Source organism: Callorhinus ursinus, unplaced genomic scaffold, assembly GCF_003265705.2.
Source record: "Callorhinus ursinus isolate GAN/ISIS: 27379988/994484 unplaced genomic scaffold, GSC_fseal_2.0 scaffold3, whole genome shotgun sequence".
Classification (NCBI taxonomy): domain Eukaryota; kingdom Metazoa; phylum Chordata; class Mammalia; order Carnivora; family Otariidae; genus Callorhinus; species Callorhinus ursinus.
The window spans coordinates 14,706,506-14,720,048 of NW_027397065.1; the positions used below are offsets into that span (position 1 = coordinate 14,706,506).

At 35.8% G+C, this 13,543-nt stretch overlaps 1 protein-coding gene across 1 annotated transcript; it reads right to left on the bottom strand.

Annotated features, from left to right (window-relative positions):
* Positions 1–2,299: 2,299 nt before the first annotated feature.
* On the bottom strand, positions 2,300–3,896 carry LOC112819676 (glutamyl-tRNA(Gln) amidotransferase subunit A, mitochondrial-like). Its single transcript, XM_025866605.2, is given in 3 exon segments — positions 2,300–3,126; positions 3,129–3,531; positions 3,534–3,896. Coding segments are annotated over 3 exon segments (1,581 nt in total). The 5' UTR covers positions 3,885–3,896.
* Positions 3,897–13,543: the final 9,647 nt, after the last annotated feature.

A 13,543-nucleotide genomic window follows, 5' to 3' on the forward strand; every position in this document is an offset into this window, starting at 1 on the left:
ATATTGGGCAAGTATTCTCATTTTTATTTTGTTATAGGAGGAAGTATTTGAAAATTAATGACTTGGTGAAATAACATAGGTACTAAGCCAACCCAAATATTTTTATTTTAAATGTACTGTGCTCTCTACTACATTACTCTCCTCTCCATGCTAATAAAGTAAAATATATATATATTTATTTATTTTATCTAAGAATAACAAATGCCATGTTAATGGTTCAGGATGTGCTTTAATACCAATCACCTGAGAGTGATGTTAGGATGTATAAATCCAGATTCACAATATGCATAGGACTGAAAGGACCCTGTGAAATCTCCTCTAGGGAAATTTAGAAAATGACCTTTAAATATGATGATTAATTAAAATATATTTTTTAGGATTTGAAGTAGATCATAGACAAGTCACATGCTTGCCAAATAAAAGAGATGAATGACAATATAGTTTGACATTCTCGGATTAAGTTCCCAATAATCTGAGGTATTATTTTTTCACCATTTAAATTGATTTAGATTCACATTTAATACCCAATTAATGTTGATACCACTTTTACCGTATATTTTAATTATTGAAGCCCTACATGGTGATTAAGCATATTAATTTCTCCCAAAGCACCCATCATGGCTTTTAGGCAATAGCTCTTCTCCAACTTTTCCTTTACGATATTTCCTCTTCTTTTGTGATATGCCAAATGTGATCCCATACTAGAGCACACAAACTTCAGTTCTTTTGACTTTCACTGTTCCTCATCTCCAGGTCTCTGTTAACTCCAAGCATATGTGACAGAACTGTTCCATTTTGAGGATCATACCTTATTCACACTCAGTCTTCGATCTTGATTTCAGCTGTTTTTTGTTTCATTTTACAAAAGTGAGGAATGTAACAAATTCATCTCTTAGTCCCTTTCGGCTCTAAAGTGTTATAACCCTGTGATTCATCCACCAAGAACCTAGACTCTAGGTGTATTTGAGAAATGGTTGGATTTCAACCTAGAAGTCATCTTGGCTTTTTATCAGAAGACAGGCATGTTTTAAAATTTTTCTGTACAAGATAGACTGACTTTACTATTAGTATGATTTTTTTTTTCTTTTTGTATAAAAATTTCTCACTTACACCTTCGGAAACAAAGCCACTTGATTATAACCCAAACACAACACTGGAAAGTGCACTGTCTTCTGAGTAATCAGGTAATTTCTCACCATCTCCATCTGTATCTGACCCCCTCGGTTCACATTTTTATACTTATCTTACTTCTCATTTATAACCTTCATTTCTTTTTTTCCCTAACATACTAAAATAAATGTTTACTTATCACATAGAGTTCAATCTTCTAAAATAATGTAAATATTTCTTTTTGAAGCATAATAAAAGAAAGTTGTTCTGCAAACATAACTACAATTTATCATTGAAAACATACATCATTCACGCCTAAACACATTATACATATATATAACCTTGTTGTCCACTGACTATTACATAAGTGTATTTGGTTTCACAGTATTTTTTTCTTCATCTGATATCCTTTATAAAGAACTAATACTGTATTTTATACATATCAAAATCAAGGATTAAGTTGCAGAGGATTTTATAAATTATTAGATTCCTAAATATCTTATGTATATAGTAATGCACACAAGAATTACTGTGATTTGGGGCGCCTGGGTGGCTCAGGCATTAAGCGTCTGCCTTCGGCTCAGGTCATGATCCCAGGGTCCTGGGATCGAGCTCCGCATCGGGCTCCCTGCTCGGCGGGAAGCCTGCTTCTCCCTCTCCCACTCCCCCTGCCTGAGCTCCTTCTCTCACTGTATCACTGTCAAATACATAAATAAAATCTTAAAAAAAGAATTACTGTGATTTAAAAAGCAATATAACTCAATTGTGCATGGTAGGAATTCATTATAAACAAATTTTTTTTGTACTTTAGTTACCACATATAAATATAGAAGATTCATCTCATGGTGATCAATATTATGCTCTTTAAGCACAAAGCATATGAAAAAACACCAAAAGCTTTCTTGATTTTGACATAATTAAAGGTTATAACTACATGTTATTACATATACCACTAAACAAAACACAAAGACTATTTGAAATGTAAAGTATCCTTAGGCTCTTTTTAAAATGCTGTCCAAAAAATATGAATTACATTTTTCTTTTCTTTCCCCATTGCTTTTGGATGCAAAGAGAGTACTGAAATCACATAATTCTATGTTGTTGGCTCACTATCATCATTGGTTTAAGAAAAGCTTCTCTATTTTTTTTTAATCTTCAAGTTATTTTAATTTGCATGCTATACTTATCACTACTGTTTCAGAGAAACAGAAGATAACTTTTCAATTTCAAAGTCTGATGAACAATCATCCATTAGTTCTTGAAGTTGAATAACAGGAAACTGTACTTGTTTTTCAAACCACTTGGCAATTGTAAGAAGCTGCTGGTCACAAAATGCAAGTCCAATAAACTGAAGTCCTATTGGCAAACCTTGGTTTGAGAGGGCTACAGGGACACTCACTGCTGGCAATCCTGCCATATTTACAGCCTGTGTAAAAATATCATCCTGGGCGCTTCGTGTCCTGTTGTCTTCTTTAATGAACTCCAGGTATGGTACTGCCTCACTCAAGGTGGTGGGAGTCAGCAAGACATCCACTCCAGAGTTAAAAACATTCACAAAATCATTAGCAATGAGTCGTCTCACTTTCTGTGCCTTAATGAAATAATTCTCATAGTTTTCTTTTAATAAGAAAAAATTTCCTGAGAGAATTCTTCCTCTCACCACATCATTAAACCCTTTCCACCTGGTTGCAGCATACATGGCTTCAGTAGACACATTGATGTCACACCTCTGACCATATTCTAGCCCATCAAATCTTGCCATATTTGATGCCACTTCCTATGTACACAATACATGGTAGCAGACAATTGAGGAAGTGGTGTGAGGCAGGGACACTTCGATTACTTTGGCCCCCTCAGACTCAAAGAGGTTAGCAGCTTTGGACCAAAAAGATTGCACTTCACTTGATAATTCTGGTGCAAGATATTCCTTTGGAATTCCTATACATAGTTTGTTCACATCTGCAAAAGTGGGAAGTGTAAATGGTTTAACAGGATCCTGTATTGTGGTAGAATCTTTGGGTCATGCCCAGCCAGCATACCTAACACAATTGCTGCATCATCCACACATCTGGTTAAGATTCCTGGCACATCCATTGAATTCACCAGCAGAATGAGGCCATGACGAGAAACTAAGCCATAACTTGGTTTGAAACCAACAACCCCACAGTGCGCAGCTGGATTTCTGGTCAATCCTCCTGTGTCTGATCCTAAAGCCGCAAAGCATGTGAACGCCGCTACCGCCGCCGCACTCCCTCCTGAGCTTCCTCCAGTTATAAGCCAATTTGAATCCTCATTCTCACCATGGGCCTTCTGCTTCCTCTTTTCTCTATATTGTTTTGAATAACTCCAGGGGTTTTTAACTGGTCCAAATACACCATTTGTGCTTCCAGATCCCATTGCAAACTCATCTAAATTTTTTTTTTCCCCATCAGGACAGCTCCCTTATCCAACAACTTCTGAACAACTGTAGCATTATAAGGTGGTACATAACCTTTCAGCATGTTTGATGCACATGTTGTCTCAATGCTGGACGTGCTAAAGTTGTCTTTTACTGCAACGGGAATTCCATCTAAATCCCCAAGTGAGTGACCTTTCTTGTACCTTTTCTCCGATTCTTCAGCTTGCTTTAAGGCCACCTCTTCTGATACAGTAATGTAAGCATTTAGAAATTTGGTCTTCTTGATAAGGGAGAGACATTTTTGACAGAGCTCTGTTGCAGTAATGTGGCCTTGTTTCAGTGCTGTAGAAACTGCTCGGAGGGTCCGGCCCAGCATGGTCCTCGTGCCCAGCCTGCCACCACAGGGCCCAGGTGACAAGGAGGAGTTAGAGAGGTCAACACCCGTGCCGGGATCACATGGGCTAAGAAAAGCTTCTCCGTTGATTAGACTATTTCCTACTCCTTTATCCTCCCCTTACCCTCCAGAGACTACCATTTTAATGTGTTTAGGCATACAAGTTTTTTATGTCTTCATTAAATATTTAGTGTTTATGTGTATAGAAGTATCTTAAATTTGCATAAATAAATTTTATCATTTATTTAATTTACTCAGCATCTTGTCCCTTAGCTTTATTTTTATTCACTTTTTTAAAATTTTCCATAATGTTTTTTAAGGTGTAAAATATGATGATTTTAATATATGCATGTATTTTAAAATGATTACCACAACCAAATTAACACACCCATCACCTCACATAGCTATCATTGGTGTGTGTGTGTGAGAACACTTAAGATCTACTCTCTTTGCAATTTCCAAGTGTACAATACAGTATTATTAACTACAGTCACCATACTGTACATTAGATCCTAGAGATTACTCATAACTAAACATTTGTACCTTTGACCAACATCTCCCATTACTCCCACTACCATGGCCCTAGCAACTACTATTCTACTCTCTGATTTTATGAGTTTGACTTTTTATATTACATATATAAGTAAAATCATACAGTATTTATCTTTCTCCATCTGGCTTATTTCATTGAACATAATGTCCTCTAGGTTTATCCATGTTTGCAAAATTATATAACTTCCTTCTTTTTTTAAAAAGTTCTGAATAATACCACATTCTATTATTGTAATACCACTAAATATATATATACATAGATATATACATATAACTATATATACGCACATTTACATCTATTCTACCCTCTTACTGATGTTGCTCCTGCTTATTCTCTTTCTAAATTTCTCCACTTACCACTGCGATTATAAGGTCCCTACATTGCTGCATGTGCATCTTAGATGCTTATCAATCTTCTCAGAAAGAAACGCCTACACTGTGTTTAATTGTACACAATCACACAGACACGCATACAAACTGTAAGGAACATTCTTGTTCTTGATCTCTGATGGACCTGTCTGCAAATTACTCTGGGATGCACAAAATATTAAAAAATTCTAAATAAAGATGAAATTGTTTTTAGAATAGGGACTGTATTTCAGAAAAAGGCACACATTTTAGAATAAATGCTTAAAACAATATAAATGATTATTAATCTATTAATAGCAGTCTGTTAATTGCCTCTACTTCATATGTGAAAGGGAAAATGTACAATGATCTCTGTTAGAATCAGAACCCATAAAGAAGAATCCCCAAGTGTCTTTTGCAATAAATATCCAGGAATAAATTTTAAGAAGAAAAATGCAAGACCAATATGTGGAAACCTATAAAAATTTATTGAAGAACATAAAAGATAATCAGAATAAATGGAGAGTAATAACATGGTTCTGAATGAGAAGAGTCAGTGTTTTGAAGACATCAGTTTCCCCCAAATTATTCTATATATCCACAGAAACAAACACACATATCCACAAAATAGTTTGTGGAACTTGGGAAGTTAATTCTAAAGTTCACCTTGAAAGAGAAATATCTAATAATAGTCAAGAAATTATCAAAAAAGAAAAGTAATAAAGAATGACTTATGATATGAGAATTCCAATATGACAGCTGTAGTAATACAAAGCTAGGGTAATTAAAATGACAATACATTTGTGAGGAAATACACAAGTTTTTAATTTAAAATAGAGATTCTAGAAACACTAATGTATATATGGGAATTCAGTATGATATAGATGTAGATGGTATTAAAAATCAATGGGAAAAAAGAAACCTAGAAAAATTTAATGCCACTTAGAAAAAAATCCACAAAATATTTAATGTCTCATTTATGCAAAGATAATTCCAGATAATTTAAAGATATGCATATATATTGAAATACATGAAGTTAAAGATATCTATGTCTCTATATTTATCTATCTATATTTATGAAGTATGAGTTTACTAGGAGAAACTACAGATTTGTAGCTAGTTATCTTGGGATGGTGAGAGTTTACCTAATAAAAATGAAGAATCCAGAAACCATAATATAAAGTTAGAAATAGATGCCTATAAAAACATTTAAAATAATTATAAAAACAAAAGATTGCATATGCAGAGGGGAGAGAGATTGAGAGACAAACAGGGATAAATACTTGTCACAGATAACATAAAGTCTTGGTACCCATCATTAATCCCATAAATCCATCACAGATATAAATCAGTAAGAAAAAAAAATCTACAGAAAAAATGGGAAAATATATAAGTAGGCAACCACTAGAAGAATAATTTTGAAATTACAAAAAATATATATAAGTACATGCATTTTCTCAGTAATAATAACCAAGTAAATACAAATGTACTTGCTGGCCATCAGATTTGCAAAGAAAACCGTTTAGAATTTGATAATATGGAGAGTTGTTAAGCTGTGGGAAAATGAACATATAGATCTGTTTTGGACTGCTGACTGTCTTTACCAAAATGTATTATGTAATCTCTTCTGGCTGCAGAAATTCCACTGACTTTTAGGAGTTACAGTCACATGTATGTGAAAAAGTAGAAACAATCTATATTGCCAGAGGTAATACAAAAGTTAAGAAATGTAATTCTGTGGTATGGAGTACTATGAAACTTTTTTTTTTCCCTTCAGTGAAATAATATTGTGCATGTAGTATTGAATTATCTTTAAGATATTTTGAAAAGTGCTTTAAGCAAGTCACAGAAATATATGTATAATAGGATTCCATTTGTAAAATGGACACAGAATATGCTGTTCTGTATATGCATTTGTGTGTGAATGTGTGTTTCAACATACAGAATCACTTCCAGAAGTAAATGTATCTTATTTGATAATGATTATCTAAAGGGAAAAACTGAGATTAAAGTAGTGGGAAGGGTTGTGTATGTGCGTGTGTGTGTGTGTGTGTGTGTGTGTGTGTGTGTGTGTGTGGTTAGTGGGGCTTGGCAGAGACTTTACATTCTGTGTGTCCTTTTGAATTTTTTTAAACTTCAAATATTTATCACATTTAATGCAATTTTTAAGGGACAATTTAAAAAGTGATAGCTGTTTACCATTGTTGGCATGCAAAGACATCTCTTCTTTTTTAAAGAATTTATTCATTTATTTGAGTGAGAGAGAGAGAGGGCAAGTAAGCATGAGCAGAGGTAGAGGCGGAGAGAGAAGCAGACTCCCCACTGAGCAGGGAGCCTGGCAAGGGGCTACATCCCAGGATGCAGGGATCATGACCTGAGCCAAATTTAAGCCACTGAACCACCCAGCCATCCCTCAAAGACATCTTTTAATAGAAGAATAAACAAGAATGTTTTGGACCTTGTGTAAAGCAGATAAAAACACTCTCTGTCTAAAATGCAAAGGTTTATTTTTGAGTTGTCAGGGTCAGACATGAGGTGCAGATCTCAATCTGGCATTTTAGTTATTGGTTTAACCTAAATATCCTGACTGTAGGGAAAGAAAAAAAGGTGCCAGGGTTTTTTCTCGGAGTGATGAAGAAAGATCAGTGACACTCCCTCTCCATCTGCATTAGAGCACAGAGCCACAGGAAGGACACCACAGGGCAGCCAGGGGTCTGAGAGCTTTAGTGCGCTACAGCAGGAACTCACAGCCATGGCTTCATTGTGTTTGGTCTGAAAGAGCAAAGAAAATCATCAAATTGCCTGAATAGAGGGAACATTTTTATTGAACCATCTACAGGGCTAAATTAATTGAGCAATGGAACATGATAGTTCAATAGGTGAGATTATCAAAAGAAAACTGCCCCCCTAGGGCAGAAGCCCCAGATGGGTGCCTGAGGGTTTCTGAGAATAGTGATTGCTGCATAATAAAATATAATTGCCCCCTATTGTTACATTGTCCTTTAATGAATCCCATCCTGCACCTAATTATGACAAATAGGAAGGGATGGTGTGCAAAAGGATTGATAGTTACATCTGATGTTAAACCAGATGAGGCTACAGAACTTTGAAGAGAAGCTGTCCTTTGTCTTGGAAAATCTAAGAATCCTTTCTTGATCACTTCTGTGGGATTTTTGATTAACATAGAACTTGAAGAATGCATTTTATTTCAATTGACCCAAATAAATGAATAATCTCAGAAAAACAATGAGCCAAAAGCTGTTTTTTTGAGGAAAACATACAATATTAAATAGAAGGAGTTTGGTAATTTATTCATTCCTTTATTGACCAAAAATTTGAGTGCTTACTAAAGGGCCAGACAACATGATAGAAGCTGTCATTTAAGAGAATCACAGTTTTTATTTGGTGCACAAAATTCTTAATTTTTAATATTTAAACAGCTTAACTCTCTAATCAGCCAGCATGCTTCCATTTGGAAGGAATTGGAAGCTGAGTTCAAACTGGCTTAACCAACAATGGTATTTATTGGTTCACACATATGGAAGTCCAGACATAAGGCAAGCTTCAGGGTTGATGTAATCTAATGTGTCCAGTGCTATTTCTTTGTGATTCCCTAGATTAACACTACCCAATGGAACTTTCTGCAATAACAGAAATGCACAATCCAATCATTGCCACTAGCCACATGTGACTATTGAGCAGTTAAGAAATGCCACTCTTATTTAGGAAATGAATTTTTAAGTGTATTTAATTTTTAGTAATTTAAATAACCAGTAAAGCTAGTAGCCATCATACTGGAAAATGCAACTCAACACTCTGCCCTCTTGCACACTATGTGACAACATCATCCACAGCTTGTTACTATATCAGTTGCAACTAATTACACATGAAATCATTCAGATCAAAGCAAAAAACAGTTATGAGAGTTTCACCCAGAAGAGCAAATATCTTCTTTTCACAATACATTGACTAAAATTAGATCACAGGCCCATTCCTGAACTGATCACTGAAAGAAAGATGATATAATCATTAGTCTTCCTGAGTTTATACCTGTTACAGGAATAGGGTTGGCTTCCTCTGGGGTCCATAGGCTTGGGTGGGGCGGGGGAATGGATGACACCTCAAGAATATTGGCATTTGCATAGTGGGAGGAAAAATAAATTGGTTGCTGGGAGGACAGCTAACTATACCCTTTCCACTTTTTAAACAGCAGTTTGAACCAACTAGTCAAAATAAGTGTCTGTGTTCTAGTTTCTGTTGCTGGATCATCCCTAACCTTGTCATTCTACCATTAGCCAAAAGTTGCTAGAGAAAAATTGTCCTTTAAAATTTTTTACCCCCATACTTGATTGGTTGCTATTAGTGACCATAAGTTGCCCCTCTTCTAATATGTCTATGGTCCAATTTCTTGTCCTAGTAGTCAAAAGAAAGTATCTGGGACTGAATTCACAAAAATCACTGAACTCTCATCACAGTGTCATAAAGCTCCTGCCGTCTGTTTTGGTGCAGTTATACTTAGCTTCTTGTATTTGTTCACCGTGTTCTCTATCAGCTCAAGTGTTTCAGAATCATGAGAATTCTCTCTGCATGCAACTCCTTGCCCCCCTCTAGGTCTCCACTAGACATCTCTTCTTCCAAGAAGTCTCCTTTGATCCATCCATGTCTGGGTTAGGTACTCTGTTTTGTGCTTTGATAACATTCCATGCTTCTCAAATCTTAGTCATTTTCATACTCTATTGTTTTCTTTATTTACTTGTATTTATCTTTGGTTGTACTGAAAGGTCTACCAGGTCAGAGAATTTGTCTTGTTCACTTGAATATCCTTAATGTCTATCCACAATATCACAGGCATGTAGCAGGCAATCAACAACTATTTTGAATAAACAGATGATACATGCTGAAGAAATGAGTTGGTTAATAAATGAACAGGTACCTATCATACATATATCACACATTACATAACACATATCTTTTTAATCCTAAATATTTTTGTATGCATGCATATACTCATATAGAAAGCTTCAACTACCTATACTTTAATAGTTAACATATTCTAAAAATATATTATTTTTCCAAATTAAAGATACCTTGCTAGCTTAGTTCCTAGCTTTTGGTTTACCAACATTGACAGACTCTCTTGGTTTAAAAGTTTTATGGGACCTTGATTGATATTTTAGGAGTCTGAAGAATTTCATTTTCAGCATCCGTATGCAGCACAGTAAAAGTATTTCTTTTCAGAGAGCTTATCTCATGCAGTAGGCTGAACTCATTTGAGAAGTAGTCGAATCATTGAAGCAGATATATTGATCAGATATAAAATTTCTACAGTAACTCTTACTCTTTCTTTTTAATTCAGTGTAAGCCTGTTTTTCATCATGATTTGCTTTATACTGACTACAAAAACCCAATCCTCAGTCTCTCTCTCTCTGTACATCATTAATTAAAAGCTTTAAGGAGTTAAGACATAATACAGCAAAATAAGCTATGCCTTATTGTTACTTATCATGCGGATCTGATGGGATATATGCAGTCCAGTATTACCAGCAGAAGAAAATTACTACTCTTAAACCACTTCCTTTTTGGAGAGAAAAATTAATTTCTTAAATGCAGAAGTAAGAAAGAAGAGGTATTCTCCAACTTCTTATGCATATGCTGGTATCGTAAAGACTATTTTAGTCCCATAGAAACAATGTTGGAGGCACATTGAGAACAATAGCTGAGTATCTAGAAGCTTTACCAGGAAGGCTTATACTTGGCTATAGCGTTCAGATAAGGTGCTGATATGACAAATTTAATCTTGGCCCCCACCCCCACCCCTTGCCCCATGGAAGCCCATAAAGGAGCTACACTACAAATCTGTAGAGATCTATTCCTGATTTATGGGGATACACACACATGTCCTGATGCTTAAGAAGCATGTAAAAACACTGAGAAAAATGTTTCCTTATTTTGCCAATATTTAAAAACCAGCTACAAATTCAGCTTCAGAGATGTAATGATTAAAATAGAGATTATTTGGAACAATAAAAAAGGTACTTTATAAAAAGGTACAAACATTGGTTTGAATAACTTTGTATAGGTTACCTTCATCTTTAATAACAGAAAGGGGAACACAGAAAAATGCAGTCATCCCTTGCAAAATCCAGTGCTTCCTTCATTTTAGAAGCACTCTTTTATTTATTTATTCAACAAATATTTATTACCCAACTATAATGTTCCAGAGATGGCATGATCTCTGTCCACAAGCAGGTCATGGTCTGGTAGAAGGGACAGCCATTAACAAATATTCATTATATAATGTAAGCTGTATGATTTGATAAAAGTGTGTACCAAGCTCACACATCAGGAATTAATTATAATGACTAATCTTACCTTTCAAGCTGGGTAAGAAAGGGCATTTTTGCATAGGACTTGAGAGTTGTATGAGTTTGGCAGGGGTAGGTGAAAGAAAGAAGATTTTTTTTTAAGAATTTATTTGTTCATTTGACACACAGAGAGAGAGAGAGAGAGAGAGCACAAACGGGGAGCGGCAGGCAGAGGGAGAGGGAGAAGCAGGCTCCCCGCCGAGCAGGGAGCCCAATGCCAGCTAGATCCCAAGACCCTGGGATCATGACCTGAGCCGAAGGCAGGTGCTTAACCGACTGAGCCACCCGGGCCTCCCAGGAAAGAAGGTTCTTAAGGAAGGAGATTTGTAAGAGCATAAGGGCACACGTGGCATGGTATATTTAGGAAATAAGGAAGATCTCAGCACACAGAAAAAGAGGTACTTGAAGAAAATTGCCAGAGGATGCCTCTAAAAAGATGTTTGGGACCAGAATATGAAGAACTTCATATAATCTAGGGACCTTGCGCATATTCTATAGATAATAAGATCTTAATGTAGCATATTACACAATAGGTATACATTTTAAAAGATTTTTTTTTCTGACAAAAAGGAAAAGAAAGAAATGAAGCAGGAAGAGATTAGGAACAACAACAAAAAAAGATGGGCAATAAAGAAGTTACTTTGATTCCATAATGGGAAGTGATGAGCACTGGGAGGAAAGTATGCCAGAAGGAATTAGGCAGGGGGTAAGACACAGAGGTCTGGGGGGAGGTAAACAGTTATTGCTGATTGTACAGGGGTAGAAGTCATTTGAAAGAAGTCAAGGACGTTTAAGGCAACTAGTTGAGTGGTAAGATTTTAGGCTAGATAGGAAATACAGAAAAAAATAGTATAGTTAAAGAAACAGGGAGTTTAGTTTTAGACCTTCTGTATCTGCTCTATCTGTGGGACTTTTAGATGGAGTTGCTTGCTCAGTAGGCTGAAGAAAATATTGGTCTGGAGCTCAGGAAGAAGGTAAGAGCCAGATATATAGAAACTGGAGTGATAACTATAAAGATGAGGGTTGATTCTCTGACAGTGGGTGAGATTTTCTAGAAAGTGTAAAATGAAAAGGAAATACTTAGAGTGCAAACACACTTAGGGAGTTTAGCCAACTAACAAAGCAATTTAATAATAAACAGAGTGGCTGCAGAGTCCCTGAGAGGACAGTTGGAATGAGTTTGTTTGTTTTCAAATTGAGTGGAGAGAAGTCTGCAGGGCCAGATGTTACCAAGAAAATAAGTGTGATTAAATAGGGGGGAAAAAAGCCAAAATGCCAGAGTAAGAGAAGCCCCTGGGGACTTTAGAGATACTTTTTCTTTTAAGGTGGTGAAGCCAGAAGGTTGACAGTACAGGTCCAAGGACGGGACAAGGATGGGTGAGAATAGTCCCAGAAACTCTCTCAATATCATTGTGAGTATACCTATAATAACTACTGAAATGCTAAACTTGAGCCCCAATATCATTTTCAGCATTGTCACATGTTTATCATTTCACGAGTTGTGTTAGCCTCTCTTACATATCCTTTATCTGATCATTGGAAATAAAAAAATCAAATGGATAAATACCTGCAAGTAAGGTGGTATCTAATATTTTAGCATTATGCTCTCTTGAATGTGCACTGTCTGTGACAACATTTAATTATGTATTTGAGACAGTGGTATGGGGAAGTAAGCAACCAACAATACTTCTCCATGATCATTAGTGTCACTGTCACAGACATAACATGAAATAAATGGGATATGGTTTTATTCTGAAGAGACCTCATAATTCCTTTCCTTTTCTTTCACTAGCTGGCTACATCATTTAATTACTGAGGATACAAGAAAAATAATGTCTATGAGCTATGCCATAATTGCCTCCCAACTCCTTTGAGAATCCATTATGTTTTTCCCTGAAATTAAAATTGATACTGTAATACGAGGGAAATGACTTATCTAGAAGATCAAAGCCTCATGGTGTGTCTTTCTCTTCTGGGTACATTCATCACCTTTAAAATAAAGTATTTTTTTTCTACTTGAACTTGTTACTTACATCTTTTAAGTTTTCTGAGTCTGAATTGGACTTGAGTTCTAAAAACTTATGCTACCTGTGAGTTTAGGAGCATAGACACCTGGCCACACTGAAGATATTGGCCTGGTTTAGCCTCTGTCTTCAAGCGGTTTCCAGTGTGAGTCAATGTGAGCCTAGCGCATGGAGAAATCTTAAGCCTAGTCAAGGCAAGATGTTTTTAGCATACCTTACACTAGTAGTTATAATTATGGTTCTGAGAGCTGCAGTAGATGTAATCCTATCATCTGACACAAACTTCCAGGAATGAATTCACTTTTACTTCCTGTTATTTCTGAAGCTGCATACTTTAAGTGGTATCTGCAAC